The sequence below is a fragment of the Papaver somniferum genome, chromosome 11, assembly GCF_003573695.1.
Source record: "Papaver somniferum cultivar HN1 chromosome 11, ASM357369v1, whole genome shotgun sequence".
Classification (NCBI taxonomy): Eukaryota; Viridiplantae; Streptophyta; class Magnoliopsida; order Ranunculales; family Papaveraceae; genus Papaver; species Papaver somniferum.
Window position 1 is genome coordinate 88871417 of NC_039368.1, and position 25269 is coordinate 88896685.

Below are 25269 nucleotides of genomic sequence, written 5' to 3' on the forward strand. Positions count from 1 at the left end.
GGCTCACCCGAAGGTCTCCCATTCGCTTTGGGAGGCAATAAATCCATTGCATCGATGATTTGTATTATTGGAGGTGATGATGGATACTTTTTGATCTCATTCTTATCCCCCACTTTGCCTTTATCCTTATCAATAACAACCGATAGAGCAACTATATTGGCCGTTTCTTCTTCCTGAATCTCTAGATTTGGTTGTTGAGAAACCACAATTACACGTTCAGCTGTCTTTTTTTCTCTTGTTGTACTACTAATGATAAGTGCACCTTGGTTCCTATAACATGCACCTAATGGTTTTCCGTGAAGAAGGGCAGAATCTGGTCATTACTTGGTGATACTTCTTGTGTTTTCTTCTTCTTCTTTTTCTTTTCCTCTTTTTCTAAAATTTTTAAGAACCATGTTCAATATATGCATTTAACAAAGTTAAATACATATCATATACAATTTGTTTTCCGTGACGAGGACCGAAATCTTGTCATTACTTGGTAATTTCCCAGTCGAAGTCTACTAGTTACGGCTGGGAAAATAAGAACTCCCAGTCATAAACTGTTTCAGAAATTGTTTTTCGAAACCTAAATTTGTCGAACATTTAACCAAACAAAAGCAGAAATAAATGGTCAATGGAGGGTTTTTCGATTTATACCTTATAAAATTCATTTTTGACGTATTAACTTCTTTTTAAAATCCTTGAGTCACCGATTCTTGATTTTCAAGTTCATCATCATCTTCATTTGAAGATGATGAAGTTGGATTTGCTGGTTCACTGGTATATTTTGGAGTTCCTTTCTTGTCTTTAGCCTTTTTCTTTGTCCTCACCATCTTTCATATGAAGAGTTTAACCAACGATGATATTTTTTGAAAATCGACGATTAATCATTGTCGAAACGAATCAGAGAAGAAGAAGATGGAAAGACAAAAAAGAGAGAGGAGGAAAAAAAAATACCAAAATGAATATTAGATTTAGAATTTTTGTTTCCGATCTTATTTAGATGTTAGATTAGTTATGCAAAAGATAATAAGGTCATAAATTTTTAATTGATTGGGGATACATAGATCATGTCCTCCCTTATCTTCGTTTTGGACATTTTAATCCATTGTAGCCCCAATCCATATCCATTTTGCTTGCGGCCCTAATAATTGGGTCCACCTAGAAATAAAAACTCATCGACATCTTAGAAGGAAAAATTACACGTGGCAACCCCACGTGTTCCCGGTATGATATATTCCAACTGACGATATCTCTTAACGAAAATCAAACCGTTCAACTAGCTAGAGGCTCACAGTGACACGGTCACAGCTGGTGGAAGAATATCAAGTATGCATTTATTGTTGGACAGATCCTAAAACAAAAGAATGGAGTTGGAGTTTGTATTGTAACATTGTACCGACATCTCTCAAAGAATTTGTGCATTTCTTTTTTTTTTTTTTGGTTATTTATCAATTTGTATTTCTGTAACGATAATCACATTCACGGCACTGCCTTCACATCCACTCAAAGAAGCATAAAAAAGAAGAAGCGTACCGTATCAGTGTAGTACAAAATGACGCTATCCACCCAAAAAGAGATGGACAAATTCCAAGGGTATTATAGTAAAACAAATAAATATCTCATGTGACCAAGAGAGAGATAGGAGTGAGAGACTGAGAGTCTACATAAGAACTAGAATTAACGCATTTTGCTATTGAGAATTTTCACTAGGGTTTTAGTATTTTCCAATTAGTTGCAGAAGAAAAAAAAATGCCGAGCTCTAGTTTTTCAGGTTCTGTATCATCTCCAAAAGTTGATGTTGCAATTGACATGGGACATCCTCTACTAAACCACACTGTTGATGGTTTCTTGAAGATCGGAGCTGTAATATTCACTCACTTAATTTTACTTGTTTGATCATACTTTTTTTTTGAACCGATAGCTATAGATCTCTCATAGCCATTTTGTCTGAACAGGTTGCTGCATCCAGAGTAGCTGTAGAAGAGACTTATCACTGTATCAAAAAAGGTCCTTCATATCTTTTGATTATTCCATAAATTTCTTGCAATGTTGGAATTGAATGTTTCTTTTTAATTAGTAGAACCGTAAATGTATTTGGGAAACTCCTTTATAAGTAACTAGCCCTAGTCAAAATTTGTGATCAGTGTAAGGTACACATGCATATAAGCTAGATTGAAATCAGAATGAAGTGCCTCTAGAGCGAGATTGAAATAATCAGAATGGAGTGTCTCTAGAGAGGTATGAGCTCCGCGGTGCTCTAAGCAAATGATACAGATAGACTGCAACCCTAGGACTTTACACCATTATTTCAATATAAATTCCATCTTCTTCTTTTACAATATAAAAATAAAAAATGCAACTCTAGGACTACTATCTATCTTTGCATAATTAAGGTTATTTTCTTGCATTAGCACCATTCGAATATTCACTTGATACCAAGTGCGGATAGTGAGCTATCACAATTCTCTAGCTGATTGAAACCAACGAAAAATGTGAGTCCATTTGGTTCTCATTATGCGTTCGATGATTTTGTTGTGCTGAACGTTGTGTGAATGCTTGTTGCAGGGAGTGTCTCAAGTAATGGCTTAGAGAAATCGGTAAGTTATATAATTCATTTAAACTACAGAGTCGTAGTAAGTTCTGTTTCATAATATACTATTCCGTTCCACAACCATTTTTTATCTACTTAGCTTAGACAATATAGTCACATGACTCGTATACTAGAGTATACTATGTTCTGTTGCCACTGCTAACCATACTGATAGAAACCATTTTTGTTGCAGTTAAAGAAGATGTGCAAGGAGGGTGCTTACTGGGGTAAGTCTGTATATGTATATATATCTGCAAATGATTTCCAAGGAGTTGTTCCATAGCCGTAGATTGTCATGCCTTTACATGCATTACTTCGTCAGTTTGTCATCAGTAGAATTCCATAAATTGATTGTATGATTTCGCACTTTGCAGGGGCTGTAGCTGGAGTTTACGTGGGAATGGAGTATGGCATGGAGAGGGTCCGTGGTACTAGAGATTGGGTAAGTCAAACACTGAATGGCTGAGTCGGTGCCTTCTTTTATTCAAATCCTGAAAATAATTTTGGTAAGAAATGAAGTTAGCTTTGTGTCTGGATATGTAACTTCTTCCATTGCCAATTCAGTCTTGCTTTAGTGTAAGCAGTAGTACATCTAAATGATCTGAAATTGCACAACCTCTTCTCAGTGGAGTAGGTCGAGTTATATACTAGAAGAGACCAAGTTTTATGCTGGAAGCGGCTCACTTTGACTTGAATGTTAACTTTTCACCAGTTCAATGTTTTGTTTTTATTTCGTTCTTGATTGAAATCCCAGTGTTTTATCTGAGATTATTCTTCATAGATAATATAATTTTTTTTTTCTGAGAACAAAGCTTTCAAGTTTAAATGTTTCTATTGTGTCAAGTACTTTGTTGAGTTAGGAAAGTTGATGTTTAAACCTCCAATCACCCGATTTTAGAGTGGGGCAAATCCTTTGGCCTGTTACCAGTAAATCTGTTCTTCAAGATGTGTTGCAAGATAAATCTATTGAATGGCATGAAACCAATGACCGGATTTTATTTTTCAATTCTTATTCAAGTATGGATATACTGAATCTATTGTTCATTACTTCTTGCTATTGTGGTGTTGCAGAAAAATGCGATGCTTGGAGGTGCTGCTACAGGAGCTTTGGTGTCTGCCGCTTGCAGTAACAACGGAGAGAAAATCGTGATAGATGCGATTGCAGGAGGTGCTATCGCCACAGCTGCAGAGTTTATCAATTATCTTACCTAAGCGAAGAGAAACAAATGTATCTTCATCATTTGTCCTGTAAGAAAGAACAATTTAGTAATGCCTATTCCTTTTCATGTTTTACCATCTGTTGCTTAGTTAATAATTGCTCTTACAGTTTGTAGTGAAGCACTTTTTCAAGTAAAACTTTCAGTCATTGTGAAATTTACTTTGCAGCTGTATGATTTCTTTTGGTATAACTGCAAGACGTTGAATGTTGGGATACCAACACCAATTAGGAGAGTCTGGTAGTCTAGTTATTTTAGGAATTAGTTCGTATTTCCTTACTTGCTTTTCATATAAATAGGTATATAGTTCGTTCTAGGGTATTATTGAAGGAATACAATCAATATTATTAAGCTTTGCTTAGTTTGGTGGCTAATCCCCAATTCAAAGGATTAAGGTGGCTGATCGCAAATCAAACGATCAATTTATCCATCTTTAGTATTAGGATCCCATGGAAACGTTTTTTTTGATTGGGAATATGGGAATGGTGAAGAAGGTCCAGGACTCCAGGTATCAAAAATGACTTTGGACAGGAGATTTGGTCTGGCGGTCCACAACAACGTGTGGGTATCAACCTACCCATACAGAAAGAGAATAGTTGGGATGTAAGAAGTCGGCTTAAGGATAGACTAGACAGGTGTATATCCTTAGCTATTCCTGGGATTTAAGAGAAGGTGATGATCCTCTCTCGTTATCCGACCGACTAGACATTTGGGTTTTATAGAATTGCTAGAACAACAACAAATTTTCAGCATCTCTGAGTCTTTTCGTCTGTAATTCTTTATAACTAAAAAACTCTAATCTCATCTCTTTCGCATTCCCTCCATATATCAACCCTAACTCCCATCTGCGACTGAAGCAGTCTTTGAACAACCATTATTTTGGTTTAGGCAAGGACCTTTCGTCATCAGCCCCCTTTCTCACAGTCGAACAAGTCATATTGACTAATCCTCATATATTTTCCGACATATACAACATCAGGACCCGTTTTGTCTTCTAGTGGTAGGTCATCTCAAATAATTCTTTTAGGCCCCTAACTAGGCAGGACAAATAAATACAGGCCGCAAAATATTGTTGTTATTCTTCAGGTACCGAAGAGCAAACCTACGCTACAAAATAGATACGACCGGGTGCCCATAACATAATTTCCAAGATTTCTTTTCTTCATTCAATAAAAGACGACATCATGGAATAATGAATTTAGAAAGAGTTTCTGTCTCCTAAAAGCGCTCTGTAAGTTTATTATCTCACTAGATAGTTATCTTCATCCTAGATAGTTATTTCCATCCAAAAATCAGTTATCTATTTCTTCTTAAATTTACTTTTCCATTTCTATCCGGATCTTGATTTTGTTAAAATGCGAGTAGAGTAATTTAGTCTTTAAAAAAATGTTTTTAATAAATAAAATTGCATTATAAGTTTGTATTATATCCTTTAATTCTCATAGTATGGCAAGTGTATGCCATCACGGTTTTTTATACCCCTCCAGGAGGGCGTTCGATTTTGTTCAATCTTTCATTCAACCAACTATGATCAAATATTATAGCATTCGGTGTGGAATTTGGGCATATTACTTCTTTTTTTTGGAAGTATCATATCTTGTCGGAGAGTATCCAACAAAATGGTGATAAACCGATCGAAAATGTCAATTCCTCTATCCGTTTTACATATATTTGGTGCAAAATTTTGTTTTCGATTTTTTTCGGTACAAAATTATTGTACTAATCATGTATTTCGATTTATGGATGTAACAAGACATTATGTAATTATATCTAATTATCAATAAAGTTAGGGGCTTTCATGCCCAGAAATAGTTTATATCCCGAAGAATATCTCCCGAAAATTCTACCCCTACACACAAAGTAGTGGGACCCAAAGCCCACCCCCTATATTTCCTCGGTGTAGACCCCCGGGGATGTGTGTATCGGGAGAATTCTCGGGAGAATTTTTCGGTTATTATAGCATTCCACTTTTCATCCCCTTTAATCTTCGATAAAAATATATATTTAGAAAAAAAATAATGGTGGGTTTGGATGTGGAATTTCAAAGATGGAATTCATGGGTACAGGAGATTTGGTGGAATTACGATTTCCTTGGCATGTTTGATTGCGCAAATCCCTTGAAACCATGTTTCGTTCGGGATTTATAATTCCGTCAAATCCCGTTTTGAACCCCCAAGATTTTACTGGGAAATTTAGAAGGGATTATGGACCCACTTTATTTTAACCTTAATAGCCATATTTTCTCCTAGTAAATAACCTCCAAACAATATATGAGATTTAAAATAGGAAAATCCTAAAAATTCTAGAAATATTCTCTTAGGGCAATTCCTATGGCAACGGCAAAATTGAAAATTTTGTTGAGCCAGGTGGATGGCCAAACACGTTTCTCCACTATGGGAAAAGAAGTATGCGGTTGATCATCAAGCGCCAGGTAAAAGAAAAAGCCGGCATGTGTATCTCAAACTCGACGTTGGAACGTTTAAAGATTAAACGCGGCGTGCTTTCTACACACGCTGGCGTGTGAAGCAAAAACGCCAACGGATTGTTTTTTGAAAATTCAAAATTCACCTTTTTACCTCTATAAATTACCATCATTTTCAAACAATTCACTCACACCAAAATTTACTTCTCTTGAATTTTCTCTTCTAAAACTATTTCAATTTTTTAGTTTTATTGTTGGTGAAATGGCGGAAAAGGCAATCACACTTTTTTGCGAAGCAAAACTTGAAGCTGCTGTTTCTCAGATATGTGGGAGTTTTAAAAAGATTTAAAATTGTAAGAGGGAGGTGCAAGTTTTTGAATTTGCTCCAAGAAAATATTCCGCTAAAAGGCAGAGAAGAGCTCCAGTTTTGAAAGTTAGCAACAAAAAATTCAAAAACAAAGGCGAAACTGTCAAAGAGCGCATTGAATGGAAGATATGTCAGTTGAAGATAAACAGGAGGCCAAAGCTTGTTTAGTACTTTTTATTATTGTCTAAGCTTATATCTTGTAAAATAATTGGTAGGCAATGAATGAAAATATTTAGAATTTAAAATAGATTTCCACTTCAATTTAAGTGATATTTATTACATTTTAAACTTGCATATAACACCAAACTACATTTTAATAAATCACAACAATTATGCTCAAAATGCATCAATTCCAGCGACATTCTCTCTATAGAGTTCATAGCATTCAAAATACTTAAACTCTCTTCCAGTTTCTTCAGTAAACTTTGCCCAAGCGATGGTTTTCCAGTTAAACAGTAAACAACATGTTAAGATATTATGATGCATTTGATCAGTGAGGACAAAGGTAAGATACTCACCAGTTCTTCGTTGGATAATCCAGAATTACTACGATGAATCATCCGCAAAACTTCTGTATAATGTTTGACTTCCTTAGTGATGAATGCAATTCTTATTTCTAGGCTCTTGTTGTTTCTTATGGTTTCGTTGCGATGCTACAAAATGTCCCAATACTCTTTCCCAGAAATAGTCACTGTTCATCGGTCTCATCATACGATGTAACCAACATCGAACAAGAGTAACATCTCATTCCATTGTAAAGACCGGGAAAGGCTTTCGAGTGCAGTACAAATGTGCTTTAGATGGACCATCTTTTATAATTCTGAAACACGCTTCGTAACGAAAAGGTTTACCGTGAGTTTCCTCCCAATTATTAAGAGTTGTTTGGATCACTTCATCTTTAGTTACACCGATGAACTTTTCTCGATCATTTTCCCTTACCAGAGCAAGAATTGGCTGGACTACAAGCTTAATAGATTGAAAAAGAGCATACGATCGACGAACATCTCGGTTTCCCAGGTTCCCCGTCAGTGAGACGAACATTCTAAAAACGTTTCTCCCAAAAAGAACCGTCTTGAAAGTCCATACCAACGACTACCGTACGAAAAAAAATATGCTTTGCATATATTTATATCCTCTTCTTCAGTAAACTTGGGACCACGATTTCTGAAAGACATTTCTACGTAGTGAGAGAGGGTAAGAATTTTAGAAGGAAAGAAAGAAGAAGAAGAAGAAGAAGAAGAAGAAGATGTGAATTTGGAGATGGGAAGAATGGAATTTATAGGGCGAGAAAGAAAATCGAGCCGTTGGCAGTTATAGAAAGAAAATCGAGCCATTGGCGTTCGTAGTAAAACCGCGTGGCTTTACTACGACCGCCTGTTTGAATTACCAATGCTTATTTTCTTTTGTTATAAATACAATAATAGGTTTCGTTCTCAACCAAACAAACAGATTTCAAGCCAACAACATCTACCATGTTTTCTAAAGGCAAAGCGAAACAAATATTATGTGTCGAAGAAAAAAAAGATTTGTCCATTATGTTTCATGGATAACCACAGTCTTATGCAACTCCCCTGGATGTATTCAAAGTTTCCGCGGGAAGGTTGTTCGCGCATCAGAATGGTGATTGAATCACAACCGGAAAAGCTCGGGTATTTGCAATGTCAAGATCTCAACTGTCCATAGGAACCATATATGCTAGATGATGCTATGAAGATTAAAGAAGAAGAAGAAAAGTTTGTAGCACTCTGCAAAAACTTCAAACTTAAAGCCAAATTGAAGAAGAAGTTATTACACTACAAGCATTGTGGAGATGGAGATCACGAATACAAACATTGTCCACAAAGAATCAGTGGATGCTCAAATCTCAGCTATAAGACTTTTATGCATACTTCTACTTAAGAAGACACATATGGAAGGCATTTCTGGAAATATTCTAGGTGTTTTTTAGTGGAGTGGGCTGTGTTAGAGAATTGCTCGGTCGAACTCGCAAGCGTTTCTATCTCAAGTTTAGTTGATCATAACTATAGTCTTGATTTCTAGTCTACTTATAGCTATGTCTCGGATTAGGATAGAATGTGTAGTTGAGATTTATACTTCACGATGTTCGTCGATTAAAGACGAAGATCTACTGAGGAGAGCTTGGAAGAACTTCATCAACAAAAGGTATATGGAGACTAAAACTTATCTATCATTCAGAAGTCTATTCTATTCTATCTCCTAACGAGACTAAGTCGTATAACTATATAGACTTTTATATTATACACATTTGATATTTCGAGTTGAGTTTATCTCGCTTATATTTTTCTCGAAATATGTGTTGGAAGCTTTCTTCTTTAACTATGTTCATCATTATTCTTGACGAGTTTAGTTGGAAACAATTTATTTGTTAAAAACTAAATATTAAGTCAAAAGATGATCATGTGGAAATTCCTTGAAACATCTTACATGATTTGTGTGGCACAATCATTTGATGTCGACTTGAAAAGTTTCGTATTAATCATTCTATCACTTGAAAATTACTTGAAGTTAATAGTTTGTGCGAGAAATGCTATTGTCGTCTTCTAAGGATGTTTCAATGATTGAAATGGGAGTTTAGAAAATATAACCATGTCTAGATACAACACGGTACGCATACCTAGTATGCGAAATATTTTGTAGTGATTCAGGTCTGGAAACCGTGTTTGCCTACCAGTACTCGAACGGTTTTAACTGTTAAGGTCCGGGAACCTTGTTTGCGTACCTAGTATGCGAACGGCTGGACAAGGCCAAGGTCCGGATCTGTTGTTTGCGTACCTGGTTAGCGAACACAGTGGTTAAGTTTTAAAATTGGTTAAGTATGTTTTTCATACTCATGAACAAATACATTTATTAATTAAGGAATGCAATCTTTGCAAACCGTGGCTTAATGTTCATGAATTGATTATTGTATAAGTACTTTGTACGATTACGAATCAATCCAATTTTGTTTCAATTGGTTCATATATATTTCTATGAGATATTGAACAATTAAACAACTCTATGTGAAACACAATTAGATTCATTTGATAATCTTTCATGATTGATTGATCATCATATTTGATCTAGAAGTGTTAGATGAATGTGGTTTAGACGAAAGTGTTCATATGAAGGTATATTTCATTTGTCTATAACAAGCTAAGAACATATAACGATGGAGATTAATTGCTTTATTTCTAAGTAGACTTAGCTTGAATCTTAAATCAGGATTTCATCTAACGGTGAATATTGAATACTTTGTTCCTAACAGACGGATTTCTTCTTCGTTCTTTGAATTTATTCTTATCTTAGCTTTGATTGAAAGCAAACCCTGATTTAAAAGACTATATAATGGAGAACTCTAACAACTGGAAAACCTAATCCCGACACTTTCCTGTGTCCTAGTTGCGACTAGAGTCGACTCTCCTTTAACCTAGGTTTTTTTCTTTCCAAAACCATATTAGGTTAACGACTTGAAGACTTCATTTGGGATTCATGAAGCCAGATCCAACTATTTTCTCTGTAGTTGTGTATCCTGATATTACTTGTTCTATCGTATTGAGAACTATCTTCGATAGGTAAGATATATAAAGTAATCACAAATCTCTTCGTCTCATATTTTATGATTCCACAGTAACTTCTTATAATATATAGTTAAGTTATTGTGAGGTGATTGATATTTGTAGGCTGCTCTTCGGGAGTATAAGGCCGGATTATCAATTGGTTCATGTTCACCTTTGTTGAGGGGTGATTTTAGTTTTGGTTCTACCCGTCCTAGTCACACCAAATGACCTCAGTTTACTAGGAATGGTAAGAGGGAGAGTTGCCTTTCCATTGTACCTTTTCCTCCCTTATATAGACTTTCCAAAAGTCCCTCCTTTTATGACACCATGACACATATCCTAAACCTCCTTAACTACTTCTAATGCCATTCCTTAATATAACCTCCTCCTTATTTATTAATTCCTTCCTTGTCCTTCTTATCTAATGGATATTTTCTTGCTGGACTTGGGCTTAGTCCCCAAGTTCCCATATCTCCTCGTACTAGGCTTACCTCCTCTTTTAGAGGAACTCCAAATCCGTTAAGGAGTATTATTTTCATGTATCAACATTAGTCCCCTGACTATTGGGTCAATTGTCAAATGGACCAGTAGTCAAACACTTCACACTCTCGATCACCACGTGTCATTGGAAACAGGACGGTCACTACATCATTTATGATGATGTCTTCCTTATATAAGGGTATCGTGCTTCCAATCCGATCATCGGTTTCGAGCTTCTTATTTCCATTTTCACCTTCTTCTGTTAGATACCTTTCTCGGATGGCTCACTCCCTTCACGGATATGTATTAACTTTGGCACCATTCCCTGTGCTGGTTTCAATGTTCAAGAAGCTGGAATTGGTGCGTTTATCGCTGGTGAAGGTTGAGTCACTCCATGAGCATAGACTGGAAAATAGGGATTCTATGCGTGCTCGATTCGCGGAGCGTCATGAAGCACATCAGGCTGCTCAGAAGACCGAGCCCTTTGGGTATGTGACATCCGCGGTCCAACGTGCTTTAGACGACGCTGTCACTGCTCGGTATGCCGCTAATTCGCTACTTATGGAGTCTTCGGTAATGATGGAAACTATAGAGCGTGTCATCGCTGATTGTCGCTTACATACCTACGGTCGAACGACCCCGCGATTTCCTGGGTACACTCTGTCTCTGGTGTCTGTTTCTGCGCTTGTATGCTCGCCCTACCTCGAGGATGAACTTGCACCCTTATTAGTGCTGAGAGAGGAGGTGGATGTACTCTGGACTCTCAGGCGGATTCGTCAAGACAAAGCGCGTAGAGAACGTGACGAACATGAAGATACTCTTGCACTCGCTCGTGGGGCAGGAGCTAAAGAAAAAGTCATACAAAATATCCGTAGGTTGGTAAGCGAAGCCGATTGGGAGTTATCTCGAGCCAACATTCAGTGTGATGAAAGGCGTCTAATGGCAGAAACCTTGGACATGGACATTGCTCGTTGTCGCGCGTTAATAGCCGACTAGGTTGCGTTCTATTTTGGGATGGTTTTTACTTCATTTTTTTTTTTGTATTTGTATTAGTATTTGTTCTGGGGTTCTGCCTCTTTTGTGGATTTTTTTGATGTTTCTGTTGTTTGTTATTTGTTGCTAAACTTCTTTCTTCTTTGTTAATTCTTTCCTTATCCCTCTTGTCTCGCGGATGTTTCCTCACTGGTCTTGGACTTTAGTTCCCAAGTCCCCGTGTCTCATATCAAGTTTGGCTTTCCCTTTGGGGGTACCTTAGACCCACTGAGGGGCGTCGTTCTTCGTGTATGAGTCGACATGTATCATAACATGCAAGAGGAGACGTGAACGGTTATTGCATCATAAACTGCACCCCTCCCTTATATACGGTTCTCATTTCTTAATTTGGTCACTAGTTTTTCTTTTAATTTCGTTTTCCCATCCTCTTCTGGTCAACACATCGCCCACATGGCTAATTCTCTTCACGTATATGTGTTGTACTTGGCGCCCGTTCCTGTGTTGGCCTCGACAATGTTTAAGAATTATGAACTTAAGCGACTGTTGCTCGTGAAGACTAAAGTCGAAGCGCTTCGGGAGAAGAGAATAGGGAATAAAGATACTACGCGCGCCAGTTTTAAGAAGTGGCACGAAGCATACCAAGCTGCTCAGAAGGCTGAATTGTCAGGTCGCGTGTGATTGAAGACCCAACGCGCGTTGGACGAGGCTGTCACCGCTCGTGACGCGACTGATCAATTATTCGCTGATTCTTTGATAATGATGGCTACTATAGATCGTGTCATTTATGATTGTCATCTATTGATTTCTGTCCAAACATCCCTGTCACTTCTTGGACACATTCTGACCTTAACAGCTACATCTTCGCTTGTGTCTCATCCCTACCTCGAGGACGAGTTAGCACGTTTGTTTGTTTTGAGAGAGGAAGTGGGCCTGCTATGGACGCTTAGGTTGATTCTTCAGGATAAGGCGTGTAAAGAGTACGATGAGCATGAGTATACTCTCTCGTTTGCTCGGGGGTCTAAAGCTAAAGGTAAGATTATTCAGGATATTCACAAGTTGGTGAATGGAGCTGATCAGGACCTTCCTTTAGCCACCGCACAATGTGAAGACGGGTGTTTGATGGTGGAGGCTTTAGACGCGGGTATTACTCGTTGTCGGGCATTAATGGCTGGTTAGGTTGTGTATCCTTCTACGCGGATTGTCTTTTCTTTTATTTTGATGTCCCATTCGTGGTTCTGCTCTTGTTCTTCTTATGCGTTTGTTCTGAACAAAGTTTTTTTTTAAGTTGGAATATTATCCTCTTTTATCTTTATATATATATATATATTGTGTTACTAGTCACCAACTGGGATGGGTTAGTGGTAGTGTCTGTCCCCCCCTCTCTTTTTTTTTATGGAGGGGAAGATATACCGCGCCTATCATCTCTTCCCCCTCCCCCTTTTTTTCATCGGAGGGATGCGGTGGGTTGGGCGGGAGTTGATAGAACGCGGCTACTCCTCCTTTCTTTTTATCAGAAGGATGCGGTGGGTTGGGCGGTCGTTGATGAAACGCGCCTACTCCCCCTTTCTTTTTATCAGAAGGCTGCGGTGGGTTGGGAGGGCGTTGATGAAACGCGCCTACTCCCCCTTTCTTTTTATCAGAAGGCTGCGGTGGGTTGGGAGGGCGTTAATGGAACGCGCCTACCCCCCACACCCCTCCCCTTCTTTTATCAGAAGGATGCGGTGGGTTGGGCGGGCGTTGATGGAGCGCGCCTACTCCCTCTTTCATTCCAAAGTGTGATTAGAAGGGTAAGGATGGACGGGCATTGATAGAACGCATCTACTCCCCCTTTATTTTTATCAGAAGGATGTGGTGGGTTGGACGGTCGTTGATAGAACGCGCCTACTCCCTCTTTCATTCCAAAGTGTGATTAGAAGAGTAGGGTTGGGCGAGGGTTGATGGAACGCGCCTACTCCTCCTTTCTTTTTATCAGAAGGATGCAGTGGGTTAGGCAAGCGTTGATAGAACGCGCCTACTCCCTATTTTATTCCAAAGTGTGATTAGAATGGTAGGGTTAGGCGGGCGTTGATAGAATGCGCCTACTCCCCCTTTCCTTTTTATCAGAAGGATGCGGTGGGTTGGGCGGTCATTGATGGAACGCGCATACTCCCACTTTCTTTTTATCAGAAGGATGCGGTGGGTTGGGAGGGGGTTGATGGAACATGCCTATTCCCCCTTTCTTTTTATCAGAAGGATGCGGTGGGGTGGGCGGGAGTTGATGGAACGCGCCTACTCCCCCTTTTTTTTTATCAGAAGGATGTAGTGGGTTGGGGGGGGAGGCGTTGATAGGACGCACCTACTCCCCCTTTAGGTTTGCCAGCTTGCCAGGCACCTGTGGCATTCCCGTGGCTTCTTTTTGTGAATTTTTCAGACCGGGCGCCTTTGAAATTCCCATAGCCTTTTGTAGATTTGTCAGCCGACCAGGTGCCTTTGACATTCCCGTAGCCTTTTGTAGATTTATCAGCCGACCGGGAGCCTTCGGCATTCCCGTAGCCTTTTGTAGATTTGTCAGCCGATCGGTAGCCTTTGGCATTCCCCTAGCCTTTTGTAGATTTATCAGCCGACCGGCCGCCTTTGGCATTTCCATAGAATTTTGTAGATTATTCAGCCGACCGGGCGCCTTTGGCATTTCCGTAGCATTTTGTAGATTATTCAGCCGACCGGGCGCCTTTGGCATTCCCGTAGCCTTTTGTAGATTTTCACACCATCATTGATAACTTACTTTTTATTATTCAGGGTGGGTACTTATACATTGAGCGATTTATGCATAAAACTTTTTCAACCATTTGTCGTTGATGGGGTTTTTGACCTTGGTTCCATTCATTCGCATAAGCTTATAGTATCCACTGTCTGCCACCTTTCTTATCTTGAATGGGCCCTCCCAGTTTGCAGAAAACTTACAAGCGCTGGCATTCCTTTGTACATGAGGGGCGATTTTGAGGACTAAATCGTCCACCTTGAAGGTTCTCTCTTTTACTCTCTGGTTGTAATAATTAGTTGTGCGCTTCCTGTAAGCTTTTGCGAATCGTTCCGCTCGTGTTCTCCTTTCTTCCATCGTATCTAAGTGGGCGAAACGTCTTATTTTTTCTGGTGTGGTATGGCTAGCCATTTCCACCCTTGCGGACGGAACCGCTATTTCCGCTGGCAGTATCGCGTCTTCTCCACAGACTAGTGAATAGGGTGATGCTCCTGTGGAGCTGCGTTTCGAGATACTATATACCTATAATGCAAGCGGTAACTGTTCGTGCCATTATCTGTGATGATCGTGCACTGTTCTGCTCAGGACTCAGATGAGTGTTTTGTTGGTCGCTTCCGCTTTCCCGTTTCCCTGAGGGTAGTAGGGGGTCGACGTATATAGTCTTGTTTTCTATTGGCGGAGCCGATCTATCACATCCTTGTTTACGAACGACTTGGCATTGTGTGCGCTAATTATTATAGGCGCGCCAAACATGTAAATGATATGCTCTTTGATGAACGTGCCTACAGTTGCTCCAGCGTAGTCTTTGAGGGGTATTGCCTCGACCCATTTTGATGCATACCCCGTGGCTGTTATTATGTATTTTTGGCGCTTTGAAGATATTGGATTGATTGTCCATATAAGAACCAACCCCCAGCTATGGAATGGCCATGGTGTTACTATGCTATGTAATTGAGTGTGAGGCGCCTGAATCAGGGTTCTGTGCATCTGACAGCTTAGGCATTTTCTGACGTGCTCCACGGTATCACTCTCCATGGTTGGACAATAAAATCCGCCTTCATAAAATTGTAGGAACAACTTCCGCATTCCTTGGTGCTCGACGTCGTGGGACCGAGTCATCACTTCCATCGCTTCTTGGTCAGATAGGAACCGCATCGTAGCGTTACTGTAGATTCTGCCATAAAGGACACCCTCGTGCATGAAGAAACGTGCTCCTTTATTTCGGATTTTTAGGGCCGCCTGTCTCTCGTTGGGTAGCTTTCCATGTTGGATGAAATCTACGTAAGGTTGTCTCCAATCTTCTCCCTCAACTGTACAGACTTCTGCGGACTGTGGTGGAGCCTGACAGTCGGCACAACTATCTTGGAGGGCCGCTGATTGTACTGACATGCTTGGTCAGTATATTCCCAACCTCTAAAGTTTTCTGTAAAGGTGAACGGCGCCAGTTTGCCCGCATGTCTCTTTATGCAACTCCTGGAGCATTTTCTCTGCTTCCCTTTTAATTACACATCTTGCGAGGGATCCTCCGGCGGCTCGGTAGTACAAGGCTCCTTGGATCATCACAAATTGCTTCAAGGATTGGGTGGGCATTACTCAATCTTCATCCATCCGAGTTAGGTATTCGATATATACTCGCCTCCAATCATCTGCTTCCTCGAAAGATAGGTCTTCTTTCCAAGTGCTGGGAAACTCATTTCTTCTTACCGTGACTGTACCTTCTTATTCACCATTTAGTTGCATCTTGCTCGGTAGAGTTTCTGGAGCATCTGCATGTCGGTTTATGCTTCTGCCTGTATCGTCTAATGTTGACCCAGTCTGGTTCATCAGGCTCTGAGCCTCTGCCCGATAGGGAACTAGGTGCGGTTCTTTGACATGGAAGTCACCGTTCACTTGGTTCTTCACTAGTTTTGAATTACTTTTTACTTCTATGCTTCCTAAATTGAGCTCTTTTGCCAACCTGAGTCCCAGAATTAGTGCTTCATATTCGGAAATATTATTACTGCACGGGAAATCCAATTTGAACGAATACGAGAGTAAGTCGCCTTGTGGCGCTTCGAACACTACTCCTTCTCCTCCGACGGTGCCATATGACGATCCGTCAAAGAACATGGTCCAAGGTTTGTCGACGTCCGCAGCTGCTACTTCTCCAAGTATGTATTCGTGTACCTCGTCGTCTCCTTCTCCTGGTAACATAGCTATTAGGTCGGCTATCGCCTGTCCCCTCACCCCATTTGGTCGATGATATTTGAGCTCCAATTCTGACAACTGTAGCAACCATCGAGAAGTTCTTCCCATTAGGATGGGTTTGGATGCTAGGTAGGCTATTGGATTTTCCGCGGCTACCACGATAGTATCGTGTGTCAAGAGATACAGACGTAGATTCTGTGCTACGTAGATGAAAGCTAGACATGCCTGTTCTGCGCGCGGGTACCTCTGTTCTGCGCGCGGGTACCTCAGTTCCGCGACTCGCAGGACTCGGCTAACATAAAAAAACTAGTGAAAACTCATTTCTCCCATGACTTACGCGAGAACCGCGCCTATCGCTGAACTGGTAAATGCCGTATAGAGATAGAGGGGAACTCCTCTTATCGGAGGCCTAAATACTTTAGGGCTGACGAGACATTGTTTCAGTTTTTCGGATGTGGCGCACTGCACATCTCCCCACACAAAGGCCACACCTTTATTTACTAAGGTAAGGAACATAGTCATTAATTGTGCTAAACCAGGTACGAAGAGCCGAATGTATGATATCCGTCATATGAAAGCTTGTAGTTTCTTTGCATTCGCGGGGGTGCCATGGTTGTGATCGCCTCAACCTTGCTCGGATCTACTTGAATCCCTTCATTAGTCACCACGAAGCTTAGGAATTTTCCTGACGTTACCCCGAAAACACATTTGAGGGGATTCATTCCGAGCTTGAACTTCCTGCATCTCTCAAAGGCCGTCTTCAAGTGGGAGACGTGATCTTCGGGCGCTTGCATTTTGACCACAATGTCATCAACATATACTTCTATCATTCGGTGTAATAAATCAATATGTAGGTCATGGCGTGCTAAAATTTGGCACCGAAGTTTTTCAGACTGAAAGGCATCACTACATAGTAAAAAATTCTATATGGAGTTTGGAAGTCGGACTCTTTGCGTCCGAAGGGGCCATCCTTATCTGGTTGTATCCGCTGAAGCCGTCCATGAAGGAGAATCGTTTCTTGCCTCCTATCGCGTCTAGTGTCATATCGATATTGGGTAACGGGAAGTCATCCTTTGGGCATGCTAGATTTAGGTCTATATAATCCACAACACCTGATCTTCCCATTCTTTTTTACCATGGGCACGATGTTAGCTAGCCAAGTTGGGTGCTGGATAGGCTTGATGAACTTGGCCTTCAACAACCGTTCTACCTCTTCCTTTATTGCGAGAGTTGCGGCCCTAGGGAACTCCCTTCTTCTTTGCTCTATAGTTTTGAACTCGGGTGACACTCCGAGGTTGTGGGCCACAAGATCGTTGTCTAGTCCCGGCATCTCGTCATAATCAAAGGCGAAGACATCCTTGTAATCTCTGAGTAGCGTGATCAACGCTTCTCTCTCTTCTTCATCAAAACTTTTGCTTATCATGATGGGGCGTTTATCCTCCTGCGTTCCTATGTTGATTTCCTCTATACCATCCATAGTGAGGTCTCCAGGCGTTCGCTCTTCTGCAGCCCTGAGGGTCGTGTCTATAAGCTGATCTCGCAACTCCTCATCGTCGATTGTGTTGTAAGGTAGTTCGGATAAACTTTGCTTGGAATCTTTCGAGGGAGTCTCCACTTTGTTTATCGACGCATAGACGCAATTCTAACACATCCGCGGGTACTCTCTTAGTTGATTGCTAAAAACGGTACATGTGCCCTCCATCCGGCTTAGAGAAGCGCTGGAATCTGGGTTTCCCCTCTTGTTACCTTTTTCTTTCAGCGGGGAACACCATCCTGGACGGGCTAAATACGTATTTGGCCGGCTCCCGAGTTTCTTCCTCTCCCCTCTTATGGAGTGCGGTAAGTTATGCTTCGGGCATTTCATCTGCCTCCTTCGATTCGTCGTAGAAGACCGCGTCTGCCATGTATGCTTCCTCTGGGTCGAAAGGGTTACTCATGGCAGGTATCTGGTATTGCTTGCCTCCTATATTGGTCTTAATATATTGGTGATATGTTGACGCCACTACCTTATGGTTAAATAGCCATCCTCGTCCTAGTAATACATGGAACGTGGTGTCATCTTTCAGCATGTAGAATGTTGTAAGTGCTCGGATAGGGCTGACTCTCATGACTAGATTGACAATTCCAATGGATGTCTGGGTGTGACCGTCGAACTCCTTTACTGTTGTAGTTTGCATCCTGATTGCGGACCGCTGTACTCCCAGGATGTCTAACGTGTGCATGGAAACTAGATTCAGAGACGCGCCCCCGTATACAAAAGCTCTCTTTAGTGGATGTTTGTTGATGTGCACCGTTAAGTACAAGGGTCTAAGGTGTTCTCCTGGATAGCAGATGTCTTCGTCTGTAAAAACAATCGCCTCCTTGGGGAGGAGGTCGTAGGGCTTTCCGGCCGCGATAGCCGCTATAGTCTTGGACGCTTCTTTGATTTGGTTTTCGCTGAAACTGAGGGAATCAAAGAATTGTTGAGCCAATACTGTTTGTGCGAACTTACTAGCCACGCCATCTATGTTTGTGAATGCTAGGTTCTCCATTTCGACCTCACACGCCTCTTCCTCATTGTCATCCCAAGGTTTCCAAACATCTCCACTCGGGTCGTGAGAGCATCATAACTTGATGTTGAGTCGCCTTATAATAGACGCATTTATATGTCTATTTTGATCTAGATTTTTTATATTGTTAGTACTCATTTTTGTATTTATTTGATTATTTATATTTTTTTTTGTAGGTGTTTTTGGAGAAATAAACTTTTGCGGCGAAATTGGCTCGAAAAGTGATATTTGGACCCCCTTGAAGAATTACTAGAGGCACCCCAGATATATGTTGGAAACACCCCAAGACATGTGTTTATTTACACCCCTCAAACGGATAAGGGGTAACCATCTGCTATTCGCACCCCTTTTCCGGATAAGGGGAGGTCATCTTTCAACAACTCGAATTCAGGTTTTGGCGGGAAAATTGTTGCAGCGAAACCAGAATTAGGGTTGAATTTTTGGATGATTTTTAAGGAGATTCAATTGCTGATTTTGATCGGGATTGATCTGTTAGGCCTAAATAGGCTTGATATGCATGATATATTTGATCAACTTGGGCTGGATTGTTCATTTGAGCAAACCATTTTTGACGGAAAAAATATTCATTGACAGCGTGAATTTCATGCAAGGATTGGATGAGATATAGTCGGAGTTTTGGTCAGGATTTGATTAGGAATGACGTGTTATGACCTAACAGGAATGGTAAGTTCTTTGGATTCGAAAAATAAAGGGTGTTATAATGATTCTCGTGGAAACAGGAAGGAGAGAATTACTCGGGTTTCTTTTGCGGGTTTGGGAGATTACGTGAAACTTGGAAAAGTGTATTGACGGCTAGGATTTGTGCATTTGAAATACACGTAAAGATGAAGGAAAGTCCAAGACAAGGAGAAGAAAAAGTCTCGGAGTGTTGGGATTATTCTTGGAGTATTTCTCGGAATCATATATGGCAGTAACGTAAGAATCAAGGGTACGATACTCTCCAAGATTAGAATATATTACATACAGGGAGCGTAAGCTGTCAGAGAGGCGTGAAGAATAAAAGAAGGCTTCTCTTAAATATAGCCCACACATTTATTAACCATAACCCAAAAAATATAAATTAAAATGAAAAGTCAAAAGTTAAGATGAAAAATCAAACAAGTTTTAATTTTTACTAACAATTAAATCTCCCTCTTACTAAAAATCAAAATAAACCCTAATTTTGTTTCTTAATCATATTTAAAATTGATTATAGCCCTGGAAAAAAGTGACTTTGTAAACAGTTTATAACATGATTGCAGTTAGCAGAAGTGATTTGCACCATCTCGAAGTGAAAGAATAAAACCTGCAATGATGTATATTAAGCTAAAGAATGTGGAAAATCCCAGCCAAATCCTCAATGCTGACAAGTGAGGTATCCCAAAAGCAAATATGGCACGTACTAATCCAGCCATCACAATGAAGTGAGGAAGCTTCAGAATGTGGTCGTCCCTGAAGAGGACATATATTGCCCGCAGAAGAAAGAAAACGTTCAAGGCGATTTAAGTAAAGCCTTGGTAACACAACACTGCTGCTACAGCAATTAAGTCTCAATGGAATGAATTATGTACGGTTAATAAGCTAGAGAGAGATTTTGGAATGTTTGAACAATCGAAAATTTAAATTTTTTGGGCTATATATAATACCTAGTACGACCGTTGCCACGGTGAGAGGACCGACCGAAGAAGAATCTGAAGATGGGGTCTGCGATTATTTTTGTCCCGTTTAAGAAAAGGCGATACTTTCACCCCCATTTCAGAAAAAGTGATACTTTCGTCCTGTTTCAGAAAAAGTGATACTTTCTCCCTGTTTCGACAAAAATGATACTTTCTCTCCGTTTCGGAAAAAGTGACACTTTCGCCGTGTTTCAGAAAAAGTGATAGTTTTTATGAAACGAAGCCAAAGCAACATTTTTTCCGAAAAGGGATGAAAGTACCACTTTTCCCGAAACTGAGCGAAAGTATCACTTTTCCCGAAACGGAGGCAAAGTATCACTTTTCCTGAAACGGGATGTGAAAGTATCACTTTTTCTGAAACGGAAAATTAGTCGATCCATAAACCAAGATATGGTTGCATGATGTGTGATGCATCCTTTGTGGTGGTTCCGTAATGGCTATGCATTCAATTTTCGAGAATTATGCCTAAAATGAAAATATCATTTTTCTTGAAACGGAGGGAGTGCATCGTTTTATTAGTTGCTACGGAAAATTAGTTGATGCATAAACCAAAATTTTGCTATATAAAGTATTATGTATCCTTTGTGGTTTGCATAATGGATATACAAATTTTCTAAAATTATGCTTAAAATGATAAATACCTCCAATTTTTTCGTAAAAACTCTAAATTTGATATTGTTGTTTGTACTTGTTGCGTAGAGTTTTTTTATAACCTTTTCAACGAGAGAAAATTTGTAAAATTCCAAGACACGGATTTTTAGATATGTTATATCAAAGTTTGCTTTCCAATTATACCCCTCAGAAGATAGGATACACAAGGAGTTATAGTAATTGGATTAAAAGGGAGGGACATTTTTGGTTTTTCGGCCTTAACCATTTCCAATCTTTTTGTGTCAATTGATCACTTACATTTTACAAAAAAGTGGTCATATAAAGGTCTTCCCTCGCTTCGCTCGGTCGGCCCAACTATATATAATTTTGTGGGCTATGTGAAATGATTATAAAGATTTGTTTGGTTAGTTTAAGTACTTATTTAGATATGCTATGGTTAATAAATGTGTGGGCTCCATTTAAGAGAAGCCTAAAAGAATTAGGGGCGACTTTTTTATTCCCATACCATAGGTATGGTTATGCGATGTCCTAATGGTTTGAAAATACTTATATGCCATTTTATAATCAGTAGTCTAGTTTTGGTTTTATCTACCGATTATGACTGTATTCTTCTCTTTTTTAATTTATTTCGAAAAAAATTAAATTTGGGGATACTATCACAATTAGTAGATAATAAACATCACGAAACTACCGATCGTGGAAATAGAGAAATTCAAAATTCCATTGATTTTTGAAAATTTTGAATATGGGGCGACTACCATAATTAGGGCAGAACATGGTTTCGGTTTTTCGCTGGAGCCGGACAGAACCAGACCAATTAGAAAGAAACCAAACCGAACCATTTACTAATGGATTGGTTATGGTGTAGAAAGTGGAAAACCGATAGTGTTGGTTTTGGTTTGGTTTGACCTCTAAAACCGAACCAAAAACCATTGGGAAACCGATTAATTTTTAAACTTAGTTTCTACCGTTGATTTACAAGTATTAGATTCTAACCATTTATTTAGAGAATAAATAGAAACTTTAAATCTAATATTTCATTATGATACTCTCGCTCTTTCTCTTTCTCCCAGCCACTGCTGCTACTCGACTTTCTTCTTCCCGTCTTCCTTATTTTTTGTTTGTCAATAACTAAATTAAGATAGATTATATATCTTCTTTTGATCTCTAGATTTAGAGTAAGCTTTAACAAAACCGTTTCCCTATTGTGAAGGAAAGACTGGACAATTGTCCTTCACTCGTTAACTGTCCCATCTTCCTGTCACTTTCTCATAATGGGTGTGTTGCACAGCGCATACCGTAGGCCGCCAGACCAATACCCTGATGAACATCCCTCATTTATGACATTGTTGATATCTCGAGTAAAATATAAAATAAATCATCTTACATGACTAGCTTGTCTTACACGACTAGGATGACCTCTATGACTAGGCCGACAAGCTGTGTTGTGTGAAACGTGATTACTCTAACACCTCTCCTTGACTGAAAATTGGTTATGAGAGGTGGATAAGAATACATGATTGTTTAATCACTAAATATGTGGTGTTGAACGTACATGTAGAACATGCGAGTTTCCACCAATCACATGTAAGTTACGTTACATGTAGATAGTGGAAATACGAGTCTCCCATAGCTTCCCTTTTATTTACACATCTTGCGAGGGATCCTCCGGCGGCTCGGTAGTACAAGGCTCCTTGGATCATCACAAATTGCTTCAAGGATTGGGTGGGCATTACTCGATATTCATCCATCCGAGTTAGGTATTCGATATATACTCGCCTCCAATCATCTGCTTCCTCGAAAGATAGGTCTTCTTTCCAAGTGCTGGGAAACTCCTTTCTTCTTACCGTGACTGTACCTTCTTCTTCACCATTTAGTTGCATCTTGCTCGGTAGAGTTTCTAGAGAATCTGCATGTCGGTTTATGCTTCTGCCTGTATCGTCTAATGTTGACCCAGTCTGGTTCATCAGGCTCTGAGCCTCTGCCCGATAGGGAACTAGGTGCGGTTCTTTGACATGGAAGTCACCGTTCACTTGGTTCGTCACTAGTTTTGAATCACTTTTTACTTCTATGCTTCATAAATTGAGCTCTTTTGCCAACCTGAGTCCCAGAATTAGTGCTTCATATTCGGCAATATTATTACTGCACGAGAAATCCAATTTGAACGAATACGAGAGTAAGTCGCCTTGTGGCGCTTCGAACACTACTCCTTCTCCTCCGACGGTGCCATATGACGATCCGTCAAAGAACATGGTCCAAGGTTTGTCGACGTCCGCAGCTGCTACTTCTCCAAGTATGTATTCGTGTACCTCGTCGTCTCCTTCTCCTGGTAACATAGATATTAGGTCGGCTATCGCCTGTCCCCTCACCCCATTTGGTCGATGATATTTGAGCTCGAATTCTGACAACTGTAGCAACCATCGAGAAGTTCTTCCCATTAGGATGGGTTTGGATGCTAGGTAGGCTATTGGATTTGCCGCGGCTACCACGATAGTATTGTGTGTCAAGAGATACAGACGTAGATTCTGTGCTACGTAGATGAAATCTAGACATGCCTGTTCTGCGCGCGGGTACCTCTGTTCTGCGCGCGGGTACCTCAGTTCCGCGACTCGCAGGACTCGGCTAACATAAAAAAACTAGTGAAAAATCATTTCTCCCATGACTTACGCGAGAACCGCGCCTATCGCTCGCTGCGCATCAACTTCAGATGATTCCGCTCAACACCGTATCATCAAATATCCCATCACCTACACCAGTCGAGCCAAACATTCGTTTTCACCCAAAAACCCTTCTTCCCCCGACAGTTGCAGACCCCTGCAATTTCTCCTTCTCGAACTCCTGTACCACTTCACCATCTCGAGCCTCTCCAACCACACAACCCCTCTACCCTTCCCCCATAAACATCACTCATCACTCTACTTCTCTCACCTCTATCTCATTCACCCTATGAGATAAATCTAAGAGAACTAGGGTTTGAGTACGAGTAGCAGATGGCTTTCATACACGATGGAGACGAGTGGCAGAGCAATTGGGAGCATGGGTTGTCGACAAAAGGCAGAGGGGACAACGAAATCAGTGAGTAATTTTGGGAATTTGAGAAAACCCTAATTTCAATTTAGGGTTTCGAAAAATTAGGATTTTTTGTAAACTATAAAAGGGAAGTGTTAGGGATGTAAAAACTGTTCTTGGACTAGCCAAGTTTCCCCCTAATTGGGTTAGGTTTGATTTTAATTTCACTTTCAATTTTAACCATTTGCATATTTTTCTCCTTGTTCACTGTTAGTGTTAATGCCTGGATTAGCCAGTGTATCCAGAACCAAGTTCTGTTAATGATAATTTTTCTGCTGTTCATGTTGTGTTCCTGTTGTGTTTATGTCAGTGCAATACCTTGTTGTGTTATGTGTATGATGTTTGTTCCTGTGATGTTGTGCATCTATCTATTCTATCATGTTCCTGCCTATCATGCTCTAAGTCAATTGCTAAGATTAGATGAAATCATATAAACCATAAGGAAGTTTCCTAATCAACACATGTCAAACATCCTGCTTTCACAGTGCATATCATGTATGCATTGTAGTTAGAATTCCCTTGTGTTATCATGTACAGCTCATGCTTAAAATGCTATTATGAACCCTCTGACTAGTTGTGCTCTAAACAGACAATTAGTACTTAGGTAATTACCTTAGCTGTGATTAGAATGTTCCTTAGGCTGGTAGTGGATTCAAAATCTTAGTGATCATCCTCTTGTTCTCACTGTTTTCATATTCACTTCACTTATTTTCTTTCTTCCATTTACTGTTATCTTCATATCTCTGCCCTTGGCCTTAGGCCTTGGTTCAGTCTTGTTGTGTTTTACTTTTGTTCAATGTTCTGTTGATGTTTGTCATTCCTTTACTT

The 25269-nt window shown here is 40.0% G+C and overlaps 1 protein-coding gene across 1 annotated transcript; it reads left to right on the forward strand.

Annotated features, from left to right (window-relative positions):
• Positions 1-1626: 1626 nt before the first annotated feature.
• Positions 1627-3966, forward strand: LOC113320165 (outer envelope pore protein 16, chloroplastic-like). The gene is made up of 6 exons (XM_026568104.1): positions 1627-1848; positions 1941-1992; positions 2551-2582; positions 2769-2802; positions 2950-3017; positions 3647-3966. Exons 1-6 carry the CDS (start codon positions 1735-1737, stop codon positions 3785-3787), a joined length of 441 nt encoding a protein of 146 aa, XP_026423889.1. The 5' UTR covers positions 1627-1734; the 3' UTR covers positions 3788-3966.
• The last annotated feature ends 21303 nt before the right edge of the window (positions 3967-25269 follow it).

Excerpts from the sequence above, each read along its gene's own strand:
- LOC113320165 (XM_026568104.1), top strand. The coding sequence starts at position 1,735 with ATGCCGAGCTCTAGTTTTTCAGGTTCTGTATCATCTCCAAAAGTTGAT. Across the intron at positions 1,993-2,550 it reads TTATCACTGTATCAAAAAAG|GGAGTGTCTCAAGTAATGGC; the intron begins GTCCTTCATATC and ends TGCTTGTTGCAG. Across the intron at positions 2,583-2,768 it reads GTAATGGCTTAGAGAAATCG|TTAAAGAAGATGTGCAAGGA; the intron begins GTAAGTTATATA and ends TTTTTGTTGCAG.